At 32.9% G+C, this 19,135-nt stretch overlaps 1 protein-coding gene across 1 annotated transcript in view; it reads left to right on the top strand.

Moving 5' to 3' along the window:
- LOC132742165 (myosin-6-like) overlaps positions 1–19,135 on the top strand; it is a 159,160-nt gene that overhangs the window by 133,645 nt on the left and 6,380 nt on the right. The window contains exons 32-37 of the mRNA XM_060730493.1: positions 714–885; positions 2,830–2,934; positions 3,505–3,607; positions 4,582–4,658; positions 7,319–7,461; positions 8,896–9,052. Coding sequence (XP_060586476.1) covers positions 714–885; positions 2,830–2,934; positions 3,505–3,607; positions 4,582–4,658; positions 7,319–7,461; positions 8,896–9,052 — 757 coding nt within the window. The remainder of the gene's footprint in view (positions 1–713; positions 886–2,829; positions 2,935–3,504; positions 3,608–4,581; positions 4,659–7,318; positions 7,462–8,895; positions 9,053–19,135) is intronic.

Genomic DNA, 19,135 nt, shown 5'->3' with positions numbered 1-19,135 from the left:
AAAAATATTGGCCGTTTCAGCAAGATAATTGAAAAATATGTTGTTTTGAAAATTTTTTATATAATTATGGAAGTAGATCTTTATAATATAAAAACAAGTGTCAAAATGATTCACTGATTTGTGATATTTTTAATTATGCCCCTTAATAAAACAGAGACTTAAAACTTAAAAGAACTCCACTGAGGTCTTATATAAATAGTCTAAAATCAGAAATTTTTTAATTATTTCATAAATCAATTTTTACGCAGATTTTGGGCCAATTTGTGTAAAAAGGCATTGCTACGCTTTTCAAAAGGGGATCAATTTGTGGAATAAAATTGATTGTCCCTGGGAAGCAGAGTAAGCAAATGAGATCTAAAAGTTTGTACATGATTTATTGGTCCAAACCTACACACAGTTTAACAAATATCTTGAAAAAATATTTTTCTGTCCCTTCATGTAAAAAAAACTCAGTGGAGTCCCTTTAACATTTAGGCCTATGTCCTATGTGAAAATAGTTCAACCTTGGATGGCTGGAACTACCCAGCTCTCAAACAAATTTGCACCGGCCCTCCGAGTTTGAGCCATCAAAGTTTGACTGTATATCTAAAATATTTAACAAAGAAACAATACTAAAACTTATAATGGTCAACTTTAATGAGAATATACTTTAACAAGAAGCAATAGTAAAAAATCAGTCATTATTTATGATGATAATATTAAACGATTTACAGACAGAATCAAATGTCCGACGACAGTAAAAAATATGAGGAGCAGCAGAAACACAATGTGGTTGTCATGATGGAAATGCAGGACACTATTAATCAACTTCAACGAGAATTATCTGCCCTTGGCAAGCAGACACGACGACCAGTTTCGGCAAGTGCTTCTACAGCTGGTATACAGGTAATATTAGTATTATTTAATTGAATATTCTTTATTGACCTTTAATGACCCAGTAACCTTCTGACCTTGAATTATTTGCTCCTTGTTTCAAGATCTTTTATTATTTCTGTTCAGCTTTATTCAGATTCTATATTGGCCTTGAAGGTGACTGACCTTGTGGTAAAGGTGATTAACCTTGTGGTAAAAGTAATTGACCTTTTAGTCAAGCTAACTGACCTTGAGGTTTTTTGATGAAGGTGACTGACCTTGTGGTAAAGGTGACTGACCTTGTGGTAAAGGTGACTGACCTTGTGGTAAAGGTGACTGACCTTGTGGTAAAGGTGACTGACCTTGTGGTAAAGGTGACTGACCTTGTGGTCAAGGTGACTGACCTTGTGGTGAAGGTGACTGACCTTGTGGTAAAGGTGACTGACCTTGTGGTGAAAGTGACTGACCTTGTGATAAAGGTGACTGACCTTGTGGTAAAAGTGACTGGCCTTGTGGTGAAAGTGACTGACCTTGTGATAAAGGTGACTGACCTTGTGGTAAAAGTGACTGACCTTGTGATAAAGGTGACTGACCTTGTGGTGAAAGTTGACTTACCTTGTGGTAAAGGTGACTGACTTTGTGGTAAAGGTGACTGACTTTGTGATTGAGGTGACTGACCGTGTCATAAAGTTGACAGACCTTGTGGTAAAGGTTACTGACTTTGTGTTAAAGGTGATTGACCTTGTGATTGAGGTGACTGACCGTGTGATAAAGTTGACAGACCTTGTGGTAAAGGTGACTGACTTTGTGGTAAAGGTGACTGACTTTGTGATTGAGGTGACTGACCGTGTGATAAAGTTGACAGACCTTGTGGTAAAGGTGACTGACCTTGTGGTAAAGGTGACTGACTTTGTGGTAAAGGTGACTGACTTTGTGATTGAGGTGACTGACCGTGTGATAAAGTTGACAGACCTTGTGGTAAAGGTGACTGACCTTATGGTAAAGGTGACTGACTTTGTGGTAAAGGTGACTGACTTTGTGATTGAGGTGACTGACCGTGTGATAAAGTTGACAGACCTTGTGGTAAAGGTGACTGACCTTGTGGTAAAGGTGACTGACTTTGTGGTAAAGGTGACTGACTTTGTGATTGAGGTGACTGACCGTGTGATAAAGTTGACAGACCTTGTGGTAAAGGTTACTGACTTTGTGTTAAAGGTGATTGACCTTGTGGTTAATGTGACTGACATTAAGGTAAAAGTGACTGACCTTGGATTGTTTTCCCTTTGTTTTTATAGTTTCAGGACCTTTGAATTTCATTAGCAAAGGTATTTAGTAAGTTACAATAAAATTTAATATGCCTTCATGCAAAGCTGTATTTTCTTAAAATAAATTGAGGTCACTTTTGAGCCTTTTAAGAACAATAGCCTATACTCAAAGATTTAGGCTTTCTGTACCTTGTTTGAGTATACTTAAAGGTTTTCAAAACTTTAAATAAAATTTTTATCTTGTCTGTTTTGAGAAAAAATGGAGTAATTATGATCACTGTGTGGCTGTTGTCATCATGAAAAACAATAGCCCATTGTTCAAATGTGTTAACAGTTATCAACATGAAAACTTGGAATACGTGCTTTATCATGACAAGGTACAGTTATAACACAAGGGGCATAATCATGAAAACAATATTCCTAGAGTTATGCCCCTTCTTGAACTAAGATTTTTTTCACCATCAAAATTGATTGATAGTCGTTATTCTTAACAGATGAGCATTAACGTTGCATGTTAAACTCATGTTACAATATAAAAATTTCAGCCAGGTATTTAAAAAAAAGCCCCATTGACTTACAACAGCTTGTTGTGAAAGGGCCTTAACTCCTTCTTTATTTCATATGAGTTACAACCCTTTCACACCAAGCCCTAGTTAACTATGTCTGATGACTGTCACAAGAATTATTATAACATATAATCATATTGTTTCAGAATACTGACTCGGCTATTATGTTTACGCGTCTTGACTCAGAGAGGAACGCCAAAATCATGAAGAAAGCCGTGAACGAGAGGAAACTTGATGCTAATAGATATAAAGTTGGTTTATTTATATATACTTTCTTTATTCTGTTAAAATGTGACATCTTTTATTGTTATGTGACATTATTGTATTTAAATGTGACATCATTGCAGATAAATGTCACATCATTGCAGATAAATGTCACATCATTGTATTTAAATGTGACATAATTCCATTTTAATGTGATACAATTCTATTTAGATTTGATTTAATTTCATTTAAGTGTGACATCATTGTATTTAAATGTAATATAATTCTATTTAAATGTGACACCATTCTATTTAAATGTTACACCATTGTACTTTTTGTGACATCATTCTTTTTAAATGTGACAACTTTCTAATTAAATTTGACACCATTTTACTTTTTGTGATATCATTCTATTTAAGTGTGACATCATTCTATCCAATTTGAGTGGCACCATTCTACTATATATAACATTATGCTGTAAAATTATATAACATTCTCCTACGAAATGGGACATTTTTTTAACTGTGACATACTATGAAATGTGACATTTTTTTTAACTGTGACATTCTATTCATGTGACACATAATTTGATATAAATGTGACACACTGTGTTGTAGGAAGCCATGGTACAGATGGATGAATATGTCAGCTTGCCAGCTCAACGTTTAGCACATCTCGTCAGGAAATACGTTCACCACTGCCGTATGAAAGACATTGAAGGTTACTACGATACTATATATAACTACTATGATACTAAATATAACTACTATGATACTAAATATAACTACTATGATACTAAATATAACTATACTACATGTATATAAGCTCTTTTTACATTTATATCCATGACCAAAGGTTTAGGAGGTCTGTCTTTATAGGCGTACGCGGCATAGTGGTTAAGATTGTTGACGTCCACGGCATATTGCTAAAGGTCATTGACTTCAAACTGCTTGACCCTCACCCCTATGGGTTCGAATCCTGACAAAGACTTTGGATTCTTTCATGTGAGGAAGTTATCAAGCTCAGCTTAAGTAATGTCGGTGGCTCTACTTAGGTGCCAGTTTGTGCTTGAAATAATGCACCAATGGCACCTGAGGTCTTCCTCTGTCTGTAATGCTTGAAAGTTGCCATATGAGCATAAATATTGTTTAAAGTAAGTAAGTAAATAACGGATTTATTTATCGAGACTAAACATTTGAGCCGCGCCACGACAAAACCAACATAATGGGTTTGCGACCAGCATGGATCCAGACCAGCCTGCGCATCCGCGCAGTCTGATAGGATTCATGCTGTTCGCTATCAGTTTCTCTACTTGTTATCGAGTTTGTAAGCGAACAGCATGGATCCTGATTAGACTGCACGGATGCGCAGGCTGGTCTGGATCCATGCTGGTCGCAAACCCAATATGTTGGTTTTGTCATGACGCGGCTCATTTGGTATCTAGTGCTAGTTTTGCTTATTTTGACTAATCTTAGTATTTTACCTGGGTTGCAAGTCACTCAACCGTCTTCAATGTGTATAATATTTTCTTTGATCACTTCACAAAATTTTTTTTTAAATACACTTTTAAAATTTTCAAGCATGAATCTGGAGCCATGCTGTATTAAAGATGATTTTGTACTTCAAACATCTGTACATGTCACATATTAGGAATTTCATGAACTAACTAAAAGATTTTTTTTTTTTATTCACAGAAAATGTACAGAAAAGTCAAAGTTTGAATGAGAATGTGTTTGAGCTGTTTGATAAAATGGAAGCCTTGCAGAATCACGTATGTCACAAATTTTCTGTTTATATTGATTTATACATGTTGGTAGCGATCATTACATTACTAGTTTGATGTGTTAACCACTTGGCCATGTGGCAACATCGTGTTTTTATAACTGCCCCACGAAAGGGGGGAGGGGGCTATATAGGAATCACTGTGTCCTGTCTGTGCCGTGCCATCCCATCCCATTTTTGAAACCGGTAGTGATAATATCTAGAAACTTGTCACATCCAACAAATAACACAATGCAATTGTCTGTGTCAAGTTTCATAACTTTAATTGTTAGTTGAACAGAATTATGCCTCTTTCTAACTTAGAAAATGTCACAAAAATATAACAAAGTGGCTATAGCTTAGTTCTTTATGACTAAATTGTTTTCATACTTGGACACAACAATCCTTGAGGATCGACCTTCAAGTCGATGGCATTTACATTAATCTTGAGTCATAAATGACTTTGAATTTCAAGGTTCAAGTTATTAATTTTTGTTTACTAAGTTTCCCTTCCCATCTCAGGAAGCAGTAGAGAGGTAAATGTGACCTTGAAATATCATTGCAATTTCATGATGCAACTGTGTGTTTTAAGTTTGATAACACTGATAGATAGTTTGATATAATTTTGTCCTTTTTTCATTCAAATTGGCCTTAGAAGACTTGTTTTCCTTTGATATATCTGCCTTTTTTCTGGCTGGAGGCCATCTGTTTTCAGTTTGTCCTGTAAAATTTACAGGGAAGAACTGAATATAAGAAGAATTTTCATTGGTCATTTTTAAATTACAAAATGAAATCTGGGAATCTCATTGGTCATTCTAAAATAAAATGTAAAGGATAATTTGAAACTAAACTGTAAAGGATTGTTCTTGACCTATATGATAAAAAATTAAAAGATAGTTCTATAATAAAATGTACAGGACAGTTCTTAAACTTTCTAGTTAAATTGCTCAGATATTTAAGTTCTGTTTAACAATACTTCTTGTGTCCTCAAATATGGACACAATAGTCATTTTGGATTCACCTTTTAAATGATGAGACATTGATCTTTACTCATCATTGACCTTTACTTTCAAGGTCCAGTTATTGATTTTTTCTTATAATTATGATGAAACTGACTACAACTTTATTATTATAATGTCCCATTCAATGTCAGGGACCTGTATTAACTTGAACTTGAAATATTAATTTTGACAATGCACTTGTGCTTCAGACAATTTACTGATTTTCAAAGAATTTAGTTATTTGGAGGGACTAATTTTTTTTATGTTATTAGTTATCTCCCTTTTTTATTTTAGTGAATAGCAGATAAAGGTTAATTGAATTATTATTAGTACACCGGCCAATATATTACATAATGTTGTTTGCATATTATAAACTTTATATGACCCTATATAAATGGTTGTTTGCATATTTAAAAGGTTTATATGACCTATATAAATGGTTGTTTGCATATATAAAGGTTATAATTATGACCCTATATAAATAGTTGTTGCATAAATAAAGGTTATATGGCTCTATATAAATGGTTGTTTGCATATATATATAAAGGTTACATATATGGCCTGGCCCTATGTGAATTATTGTTTGCATATATACTTGCTAGATAATGGTTATATGGCAAACAACTATTATATAAATCCATAAAATCTGTCAATAATCATTGTTACAAGTCTAGTTTTGGATTTTATCGGCATTAAAATTCCAGTTCAATCATTTTTGTCAGTGTTAGGGTCCTTGAATGATTTTAAAGTTTTATCAGGACGTAACTTCTCTTATACCACAAATGCATATTGTCGGCATTTAAATTTGTGCTTACCTCCTTGGATTTAAAATAATATGCTATTGTCTTATTCTTTGTCAAAGGGGAGTGAGCATTTATTAGAAAGGGATGCAGTAATTTGCAGTTTAGCCACTCGGTTATCGAAGTCATAATGAAATGTTGTTTTGATTATTTTCGGATCCTTCCGAGAGAGGATTGGATTATAAGGATGGTGGTGGTTGGTAAACAAGATACCTCACGCAGAGCGTTTACGGTTAACTCTATACAAAATCAATATGCCCTTACTATCCCTTTGTCCATCCCTCAGCTATGTTTTTGTAATAAGGCTTATTTGTAACGTTAATTTTAATTGGACAATTATGATGTTTATATATTTGTAACATTTATTTTCATTGGACGATTATGATTGTTTATATATTTCATATATATATAACACGATTGCTGTAAATTAATGAATTAAATCAAAGATTGTAATTATGCTAAATTTTTTATTTGTTTTAGTATTTATTGAATCTTGGTTATATGATCGTGTATGTACAGTTCGTTTGATAGGATATAACTCTTGCTATAAGTGGCTTTGGTTATATAGGGCTAAAACTGTTATATATGAATATATACTTGTATACTGGGTCATATAAGATGTTGAAAATCTTTATAAATGATATATTTGTATAAATATATAAGAATTATTAATTAATATGCATAAGTCGGTCTAATGAATCTTGAGCCAGATTCTTGGATATTGTTTGTTTGGTTCGGAATCCTAGGAGCGGTGATATGTTACCCATACATGAAATAACTCAGTGTCTCCGCACAAAAGTGGATTTAAGTATAGGTTTAACAAGAAAAAAAAGTTTTTTTAACAAGAAACAAATGTTTTGCTGTTACAGAGGGCAAAGAGATGGGCAGAACGTATGGACGAGATGGGGTCAGAAAGGTACAGACTGGCTAACATGTTGATGGAGACGCTAGACAGTATCGAGCAGGAGTCGGGACTTTTCCTTATAAAACCCATGTATTCCTACAGGGGAAGGTCAGTTCTCACACTTTCCTGTTTGACCTTAAAAGGATACTCAGGCAAATAAATGACAAAAATATTAAAATGATTTATTGTACTCAAATCATGCTAAAATGACAATTCTATATATTTTGGCCTAGAAGCATAAGTATATCTAGATACATTGAACGAAAATTAGAAGCCAACAAAATCAACGAGTAATTTTGAAACAAGTCATGTGATTTGAACAAATCCCAGAAGTTACAATAAGAGCTATTGTGCATATTGTATGATAGAAACAAGTCTTAGTCATTCATTTGACATGTCTTTTAACGTTTCCAGAGTTCACTGTGACAACTATTGTGAAATATTAACGCTCTAACCTGACCCACGTGGGTCAAGTTAGGAAACAACGGTTTTATTTTTTATAAGGAGAAAAATTTTGTTCCTTTGACTGCTTTATATAATTCACAGAATAATGAATGAAAAAGGAAAACAAAGAAATGAAAATTTGCCTGTGTCTCCCTTTGATAGGCTTAATTAAAAAAATAAATAGACTCAGCCAGTTCCATAAGTTGACCAACATGGTTGAGACTAAAGGGATGTATAGACTGGCCTGGCTCTATACTGGTGGCAAAGGCCAATCACTTTTGGTTTAAGGAGTGTTACATGGCAGATCAGTTCTTACTCTGTTTTGTTTAACTGATGTACATTCACTATTTGAGAAAAAATATTCTTGACTTAGTATTATCATATAGGGATAGGTCAGGCTTCACAGTAACTAGTTTGGCCAATGAAGGTTTATATTTGCATTTGTATGGGGGGTCCATGATGATGGCTGTTGACTTCAAATAACTTGCCCCACACCACTTTGGGTTCAAATCCCAGATTCTTCTATGAGAGGAAGCTTTCCAGCTAGCTTACGGAATGCCTGCTCAGGTGCCAGTTTGTGCCTGAAATAATGCATGGAAGGGCACCTGAGGGCTGTCTCCACCAGTAAAGCTGGAAAGTCATCATATGACCTTTAATGTGCTTTTTGCATTTTCTATTTATTTTACTTGGGGTATGGAAACATTTGAATTTATTTCCTTTCTTTTACCTCCTCTGAGATGGGAAGATAATATACATATGCACTCTTATCATTTAGGAAAGGTTTTATATGTTTCTTTCAGTAGTCTTTGATGCATTGTGTTGTTTTGTACTTTAAGTAAATATATAATTGAATTGAAAACATTGTTGTTTTATTAGCACATAAATGTACTATCTGCTAATTTTAGGAATTACTCTCTTGTACACTTAATTCATACAAAAAAATAAAGAACCAAGAAAATGAGGAAAAATAAACTTGAATTAACAAAATATGTTTTTTGAGCAAGTTTAGAAATATAAAATGGTTGTATTTCTTATTGAGTAACAAAATATTTCTATGAATATAAAAATGTATGATATATGTTTTATAATTTTACACAGGGAACCAAAAGAGCAATTGTATTCCGGAAAAATAACCCGCCCTTTCCGACCACACAGAACACTCTCGCCTCTGAGAGACAATAACAGTGCTCACGCTCCAGCCCCGACTCCAGCATCTAATGTACGACCTCGTAACATGGCTAGGAGGGATGATCAGGTAAGAATCTGATGAAAAGAGTTGTCTCCCCTAGTTCTTAGTGTGAGTTGTCTCCCTTAGCTGTTAGTGTAATTGTATTGATTCTCAACTTAAAAAAAAAACATTTTGAGCTATTGCTACAGTCAGGTTGTTGTTGTATTGCCATCCTTGAAGTACCTACATAAAGTGAAATGCCTAAAATAATGTACCTTCTAATAATAAAGTTCTTGTGCAAAATGAAATTCCTATGCAAAATGAAGTACATTGTACCTTCGTACAATGAGGTACCTATGTAAAATAAAGCACCAAGTAAAATGAAGTACGTTTGCAAAATGAAGTACCTGTGCAAATGAAGTTCTTATGCAAAATGAAGTACCTACATAAAATGTAGTACATTATGTAAATGAAGTTCCTACTTAAAATGAAGTTCCTATGCAAAATGAAATACCTACATTAAAAAAAGTTCCTAGGTAAAATGAAGTTCCTATGCAAAATAAAGTACCATGATAAAATGAAGTACCTACGTAGAATGAAGTACATATGCAAAATGAAGTACCTATGCTAAATGAATTACCTAAATATGCAAAATAAAGTACCTACTAAAAATGAAGTCCTATGCAAAATAGAGTTATTGTGTAAAATGAAGTTCCTGCATAAAATAAAGTACTTATGCTAAATTAAAGTACCTATGTAAAGGGAATTAAAGATGTTTTTGAGTTTTCATATAGATATAAGCAAAATTAAAACTGTTCCAAGAATTTCTTTAAACTTAGCATATTGTTTAAAACAGTTTAAATGTTCCAAGAATTTCTTTAAACTTAGCATGCTGTTTAAAACAGTTTAAATTTTGCCTATATGTGAATATGAAAACTTCCTAAAACATTCTTAAACATGTTATGAAACCTGAAAAGGGATGATCCTTAGAGATCTCGGTTATAAGAATAAAAATAGTAAACAAGAATAAGCAAAGCACAGAAGGCACTTAATTTGTTTGGGTCTCAGAATGTCAGAAAGGTGAAGGTTGTGAGATTATAAAACAATTTAATTTTGTACAGTGCCACCAATGCTTTCCAGCGTTTTAATTGTAGTAGATTGGCTATAAGACTAATTGCAACACTGATATTCAATCCAATGTTTATTTGACTTAAACAATTTGAAAAAAAAAAAAGAGTTGCATTAACTGGGATTTGAACTCCAGACCTCTCGCTTACTAAGCGAGCGCGCAAACTCCTCGGCCACGGTGAATTTATATATTAACAACCTGAAACATTTAATATATTAAAATTATTGATCTCAAAAGACCTGAAAAAAGTGGTGAAACAAGTCTACTTCTTGTATTTGCAAGAAAGTTATAAGTGAAAATATATAGGCTCGCAAGAGAGGTACAGTGATGGAAAGTAACAGGTATATGTAATTGCAAGACCATGTACACAGAATTGTGTAGGTTTTCAAGACATGGTGTAGTGATTTTTTTATCCATTAAGTCAAAAGTCAGTTCGCCTCCAGCTTTGTGTTGATTTTAATGAAAACTTAAAAAATTGTTGTGATGATTAAAAAATTTGTCAAATGCATTGATTAAGTTCATTTAAGCTAGCCTAACCAACACAGTATAGGTCATATGGTGACTTTCCAGTTTTACTGTTGGAGGAAGACCTCAGATGTCCTGCCTTGCATTATTTTGAGGCACGAACATGCACCTGAGTATAAGAACCATCAATGTTCTGCAAGTTGTTGTGGCATAATACCGTACAAAGTAATTAACTAATACAAAAAAATTACAAATAGTGGATGATTTTGCTCATGAATCATGCAAATAACAGATTTTATCATGCAAGAACAATGGAAACTTGAATATTTGATAAAGTGTTGATATTTGATATTGGTTAACGGTTCATCAGATATATAGGAAGGATCTTTAATAACTAAATCGCTTTAATCTACCTACCTATATTATTTAATATAATACTACTGATTTTTTGATGATTTGTGAACATGATATTAACCAATCGCTTTAATCTACTACCTATATTATATTGTATTATACTACTGCTGTTTTAATGATTTGTGAACATGATATTTATATAAAAAAAAAATAATTTGTATACCGAATATCCTCTAATAAATGACCCAAAGGAGCATAACATTTTCCAAAAGAAGGGAGGTAATATTATAACACAAAAAAATGTAAAATATTGTCAAAATAAAAAGAATGTTTACTCAATTTTATTTGTTATTTTCTGTATGATTTAAATTGTATAATTTAGAAAGATTCCTTTGATAAAATGCTTTTATGCACCTTGGTAATTCTCGAAGAAGGGGATGGGTGGTTTAATTAGAGAATACATTGTATACAGAATTAATTCAAATACAAATTTATAGATTTAACTTTATATAGCACATGATTTGTTCATGGTAGTTAAATTATAACTGTGATGTCTGTGTTCTTAACAAAACAAAGAAGGAATTTATACATTATAAACAGCACTTGCAATCAAAGTAAGCAAAATTAGCCCATACTGCGTTAATAATAATTATGGTGGTAATAACAGCTAAGTCAGTCCTTATTTTTTTTAGAACTATGACTGTACTAGGTGAAATACATGAATGATGTGCAGCAGGAAAAAGTTTGATTTATTAGGTTTTTGTGAAACTGTTGGGGAAAAAAAATGTTTGAACTTTTGTTTTGTGGGGAAAAAAATGTGTCGAAACGAAAAAAATTGTTACCTCAGTGCAGTTATAGGTTAACTTCTATTAAATCATATAAGGAGTTTAACCCGTTACTGCACTAAGGTGACAAAATGATGAAAAACATCCAATACAATGGCTTACAAGTAATTAATATCATGAGCACCACCTCTATATACCTAAGTGTCAAAGATTTAGAAATCATTTTGGATATTCTTAAAAAGAAACATAACCAATATGCACAGCATAGAGTATGAATATTGTATCAGTTTACTGAAGTTTAATATAGTATATAAAGTTACATTGATTTTAAATGGTATCAGATCATATGGGTATATCTGAATTTAACATCTTATATTTAAGGTGCTTGTTCACCAATTTAAGAATTTGGGTTTAATTTTCATGTCCTTGAAAAATGATATATAAACTTGCATCATTTTGTGCTAATTTTTCGTAACTTGTGATTAAATTTTAGCTCTACTGTTCAAAGAATAGTAAGAGCTATTAATAATATTCACCCAGGCCTCTGGGTTGGTGTATTGGTGTCAGCGTTACAGTCACTCTTTTGTTAAACTTTAGGTTTAAGTTGGTATCTTGAAAACAGCTGAACGGAAAAGGTTAAAAAAAATAACACACTTGTTTGAGGTCATAAAAGGTCATTGTCCAAGGGCCATAACTCTTTAACATTGGATTTGAACGGAGTTATGGCCCTTTTTGAACTTGGAATATTCTATATTTATATAGGCTCTATTATTTTACAATCAAGCACTGAGAATAGTTGAGCGCACTGCCCTACTGAGAGCTATTGTTATTTAGATGGAAAAATTATAGAATATGACTTTGAATAAGAGAAATATTAATATTGGACTGTATCTAACTTTTCAGTGAGTTTTCATATTTGCTCTTGAAAATATTTAAAAAAATTATAACATTTTAGTCAGATATTGTCCATATTCACAGAAAAAAATACGAACAATTTCCTGAGTATATTGTCATTTTGAAATGTCACAATTATCACATGTTACAGGATTTATTTCCAGTTTCAACACTCCCCATGTGTAATTTAGATGCATTTCTTTTGTCAACAACTTGTTTATCATCTTCATTTTGTTTATGTAATAATTTTTTTCCTTTGAGGAAGCTATCCAGCTAGCTTACGGAACGTCACTGGTTCTACCCAGGTGGCTGTGCGTGCCTTAAATAATGCACAGAAGGTGCACTTCCTCCACCAGAAAAGATGCCATGTGCTCTCTGTTGTGTTGGTGCCATGTAAAATGGTTTAACCCAACCTAAAAAATTTTATTCTTTTATTTGTTAGGGTACAGTTGTTTGTGGCCCATTTAGTTGGAATCTATACTTACCAATGGGAAACACAATCTCTAAAACAATTGATTTTCATACGCTTTGGATTAAAATTAATAACAGTGTAAAATTATCATCTGCCTTGCTATTTTAAATGATATGATAACAATATGTCTTTTAATTTTTATCTGTTTTAGTAAGGAGGAAAATTTTGCAGGAGTTAGGCCAAACATACCCTTAGAATGCCCCCAAAAACCCTTTAAATGCCCCCAAAAATATAGCCCTTCATAGTGTCCTGACTCCAAACAATAGTGAAATCCTTTTTGAGCAATAATACTAAAAATAGATTGTTAAAATAGCCTTCTCGGTTTTATTGAGTCTTATAATGAGAAATAACGGCCAGTACAAAATCTTTTACGGCCTCCTAGTACTCACTGTCTTAAGCAGTATTTGATCTTCATCACAAAGTTACATTGCAGTTGGCATGTCAGTGCTGTTTGATCATACATTGTATTCTTCGATGCTTTTTATTCAGTATTTCGTATTTTGCAATTTTAATCCCTATAAATGATGAATGGTTTTGTCCAGTTTGAATGATGGGCAAGTCCATTACAGATATTTAGCAGGTTAAAGGGTAAAATGGTTTAAAGTAAGAATATCGCGAGACATTTTAGAAGACAGTATCCGCTACCTTAATTTCCAAAAAATGTCAACAAATTATTTGTAACATTTTTTAGAGTAATGCATTATACAGTTTTATAAAATTTTATAAAATATAAGTGTAATAGTGAACATTAAGACTCACAGATTTCATTTGCAATGGCATATTATATTGGATATTCGAACTATAACAGGGTATTTTATAGTTCTTTTATTATAGACATGAATATTAAAGCTAAAAGTGATGAAATATTTTATTATTAAATTTAAAGACTGTACTGTTGCTAGTGAATTGCCTATGTCAGGGGCACAAGTAAAATTGCCTTTTCCACAAGTAGTAAGAAATTTCCATTGTCACAGGTACTATAGTGCCTATGTCACTGGTTGGGTGTTATTGGGTGAGTGGTAAAAGTTGTTGACCCCGCACCACTGTGGGTCCAAATCCTGACATTGGCTGTAGTGTCTTTCATGTAAGGAAGCTATCGTGAGCTAGCTTATGCAACTTCAGTTGTTCTATTCAGGTGCAATAATGCAAAGAAGGGCACCTGAGGTCTTTCTTCACCAGTAAAGTCGGAAAGTTGCCATATTAACTATACTGTGTTGGTTGAACATAAAACCCAACCATAAAATGCCACAGGTAGTAGTGAATTGCCTTTTGTCAATGATAGTGGTGAATTGCCTTTTCAGAGAAAGTGGTGAATTGCCTTTTGTCACAGATAGTAGTGAATTGCCTTTTGTCAATGATAGTGGTGAATTGCCTTTTGTCAATGAAAGTGCTGAATTGCCTTTTGTCACAGATAGTGGTGAATTGCCTTTTGTCGCAGATAGTGGTGAATTGTCTTTTGTCACAGAAAGTGGTGAATTGCCTTTTGTCAATGAAAGTGGTGAATTGCCTTTTGTCACAGATAGTGGTGAATTCTTTTTGTCAATTAAAGTGTTGAATTGCCTTCTGTCACAGATAGTGGTGAATTGCCTTTTGTCACAGATAGTGGTGAATTGCCTTTTGTCAATGATAGTGCTGAATTGCCTTTTGTCACAGATAGTAGTGAATTGCCTTTTGTCACAAATAGTGGTGAATTGCCTTTTGTCAATGATAGTGGTGAATTGCCTTTTATCAATGATATAGGTGAATGCCTTTTGTCAATGATAGTGGTGAATTGCCTTTTGTCACAGATAGTGGTAAATTGCCTTTTGTCAATGATAGTGCTGCATTGCTTTTTAGTCCCCTACCGGTTTACCGGAGGGGACTTTAGGTTTACCCTCCGTCCGTCTGTCCGTCTGTCTGTCCGTCTGTCAGTCCGTCCGTCCACAAAACTGGATCCCGCGATAACGCAAAAAGTACTGAAACTATTTTAATGAAACTTTATATATGGATAGATGGCAGTATGGAGATTATGCACGTCTTTTTCTTTTCTTCCTATGTTGAAAATTCTGGTTGCTATGGCAACAAATAGACTGAAAATATGGCAAATTTTACACATAACCTGGATCCCGCGATAACGCAAAAAGTACTGAAAATATTTTAATGAAACTTGATATATGGATAGATGGAAGTATGGAGATTATGAACGTCTTTTTCTTTTCTTCCTATGTTGAAAATTCTGGTTGCTATGGCAACAAATAGACTGAAAATATGGCAAATTTTACACATAACCTGGATCCCGCGATAACGCAAAAAGTACTGAAAATATTTTTATGAAACTTGATATATGGATAGATGGCAGTATGGAGATTATGCACGTCTTTTTCTTTTCTTCCTATGTTGAAAATTCTGGTTGCTATGGCAACAAATAGACTGAATTTCAAGATTTCTGATTCTAGTTTTTAAGTTTTTTCACTATAAGTTCTTTATTTCTTAAGGTATTTTCTTCAAACTTTAAATATAAGTTGCTTGTCATCAACCACATCATATGTGACAAGGTTTACAACTCTAGCACAAAATTTATCAGAATTACCTCCCTTGAACTTAAAATTTTCATGAAAAAAACATTGTTTTTTTTAATAACTTCTTTTTCTGAATGTATCTACTTCAAACTTCATATAAATGTTTCTTATTATCACTCAACATTTGTGAGTGTTCAATACTCTAGCAAGACTATTTCCAGAATTATGCCCCTTTTGAACTTAGACTTTTTTTTGAGAAATTGGTAATTTTTACTCCAACTTCTTCAATCATGATAGGATTTTAAAAATGTTATATTTTGATAACAGGGATGTTTAAAAAATAACTTTAGAGTGTCCTTCAGTCCGTCTGTCTGTACATAAAAACTGTTTCCTGTGATCACTTTTAAAGAACTTTTTCAACAAATTTACTTAAAATAGGAACCTAAGTGAATGGCCAATGGTCCTTCAGAATTTTGCTTGGGCTCTTACCGGTAGGGGACTTATGGATTGCTTGCAATACTATGATAATTGCTTGTTCACATAAAGTAGTGAATTGCCTTTTGTCACAGATAGTGGTGAATTCCCTTGTCACAGATAGTGGTGAACTGTCTGTGATACAGGTAGTAGTGAATTACCTATGTCACATGTAGAAGTCTATGTAACAGGTAGTAGTGAATTGCTTTTGTCAAAGGTTACATATTGAAAAGCCTATATTACTGGTAGTAGTGAATTTCATATGCCACAGGTAGCAGTTACAAAAGTAGCCTTAACTCAGTGAGGGATCATTTTATGATAGGAATGCTTTAGAGGATGACAGGGCTTTATTAAGCTTCTGACAGTTTCATTAGTACTTAAGTCCACTGAAAATGTTAAATGTTATCAAATGTCAGAATGTAATTATTATTGACCTATGAGATTTTTACCTGCCAAGAAACTAGGTCATCAGTCATCTGTCTACAGGAATTTCTACAGACATGTTCAAAACTTAAATTTATTGGGCAGTGCATGGTAAGATGTGTCTGCCTCTAAATGCAGAGATTATAGGTTTGAAACTCTACTTTGGCGGGTGCTAGGGGCCATTAGGGATGATGAAATTTTTCATTATCCCTCATGTACAGACTAAATCAAACCCTGAGTTAGCAATTTTCATATACATGTACTTTTGTTGTGATGGAATCAACATTTTCCAGATTTTATTACCAAAGTTGTGACCCATCCTTTGATATTTGATTAAAATACAGTAGTCTATCAGGTTTATGTTATTGCACTCATGGTGTGGAAGGCAATGTGTGTTAAAGTCCATGTGACCTTAAAATTGCTAAAGTTTACGTGACTACGTGACCAGCTTCATGTTTCAAAGAATGTTCTAACTTCAACAAAGATTAGTTTTTAGAAATGGTATTTGAATTTGAGTCTTTTTAAACTTGAACAAAACATTATGAATTTTAGCAAAATCTTTTATACCTGAACACAAATTGATGTATACCTGAGTCTTAAAATCTAAACACAGATTGATACTATTTGGCTGCATTTTGAAATCTTAAATTACACAGGTTTATATTTACTGGTAACTGAATCTTTAAACCTGAACATATTGTGATATTTAGCAGAATCTTTAAACCTGAACACATTTTGATATTTAGCAGAATCTTTAAATCTCAACACAGCTTTTATTTAGCAGAATTTTTAAATCTGAACATGTCTTGATGTTAAGCAATATCTTTAAACTGGTGTACAGGTTGATATTTAGCAGAATTTTTAAACCTGAACACATCTTGAAATTTAGCAGAATCTTTAAACTGGTGTACAAGTTGAAATTTAGCAGAACCTTTAAACCAGATCACAGGTTTATAATTAGCCGAAACACAGATTGATATTAAAGTAGCTCAAGTGTGGTCAAAAAGCAGGAAATCTATAGAGACAGGAATTTCAGTGTAAGATTTATCAAAGTAAATTTTTAAAAAATGTTTCTTAGTTTTCAATTGAATATTATTTAGACCAGTCATTTAAAGAGAAACACAGGCAAAATTTTCATGTCTTCGTTTTGAATTTTTCATTCATCATAATGTTAATATCATCAAAATGAATATGCTAGGCAGTCACAGGAACAAAATGTTTCTCCTTATATTTAAGAATAAGATCAGGTGGTTTCCTCATTTGACACATGTGGGTCAGGTTTGAGCATTAAGATTTCGCAAAAGTTGTCACATTGAACTCTGGAAACGTTAAGGAACATGTCAAATGAATGACTAAGACTTGTTTCAATCATACAATTAATATCCAGGATATCTGTTATTGTAACTGCCAGGGTTTGCTCAAGTCACATGACTTGTTTTAAAACTACTCAGTGATTCTGTCGGTGTCTAAATTTTGTTCAACATATATAGATATATTTATGCTTCAAACCCAAAATATTATATAATTTATACAAAAATTCATGCTGGGAAATGTCATTTTAGTGTGGTTTGAGTTTAATATTTTGTCATTAATTTGCCAGAGTATCCCTTTCATCTGTCTATTTGTTTTTCTATCAGTCTGTTTTTCTATCTTTACAATGTTTATTGAGCAATTATGTAATTGATTTTCCAATATATAATTAATGTGTATGGCAAACATAGAAAATTGAATTCTACTGTTGTAAATGATTGATTGTGAATGTATAATATGATAAAATTACTGTCAAAGAATCTTTTGTTGAGTGCTGTCGACAGTCAGACAAGTCAATGGTTTCTATAAAATGTTTTATAGTTGGTTCTATAATTGCTTGTACGCTGTATTGTTTGTCCCGTCCTGGGCTGAATATATTAGATATTTAAGAATTGAAAGTGGTTTTTGTATCAGCTATTCATATCATATTCTAGATTTATTTACTTTTGGGAAGAAGATTATTTATGGTTTCTAATTGGAATTCTATAATCTGTAAAGAGGTGTTTAAATACAGTACGGGGGTTTAAGTGTATATCAAATTGCTCGTTGGATCTTGCAGGTCGAAGGATTATTACGCGCGGAGAAGATTTTCAATATTTAATATCAGCATTGAATTCAATGCATTAGTGACATAATTGAAATTAAATAGCACCGAATATACTGAATACATTTAATCCGAGGCCGAGGTCGCTTGGTCTCTTGGTTAGAATAGCCTAGTTTGGTTACACGACCTGAAATATTAGTGAAATTAATGGACATGTGTACATATACTGAATAAATATTAAGATGTGGAATAAAAACTTTATTTGTTTGGATTTTTATAAATGTTGATAGATAGATAGCATTAGATAGCATGGGGCATATATAAAAGGACTAATTTGTACAAGGATTTTATTTGGATTAAAATTGCAGACGGTCTTAAACTAAATGCGTTAAAACAGATTTTACTCAGAGTTTTAGTTTGTTGCTGAACAGTCACTAAATAAACCCTGTGATAATAAATTTTTTGTAATAAAAAAAAGGCAGTAAAATGGTTGAAATTTAGAAAAAAGTATGATGCAAATGAAGAATTTTTTATGGATATACACTTCACTAAATAATTGAATGTCGGTAAACAGTAGATAATGGAATATCAGTAAACTGGAA

Source organism: Ruditapes philippinarum, unplaced genomic scaffold, assembly GCF_026571515.1.
Source record: "Ruditapes philippinarum isolate M1 unplaced genomic scaffold, ASM2657151v2 ctg1133_1_1_1_1, whole genome shotgun sequence".
NCBI classification, from domain to species: domain Eukaryota; kingdom Metazoa; phylum Mollusca; class Bivalvia; order Venerida; family Veneridae; genus Ruditapes; species Ruditapes philippinarum.
This window is presented reverse-complemented; position numbering and strand designations above follow the sequence as displayed.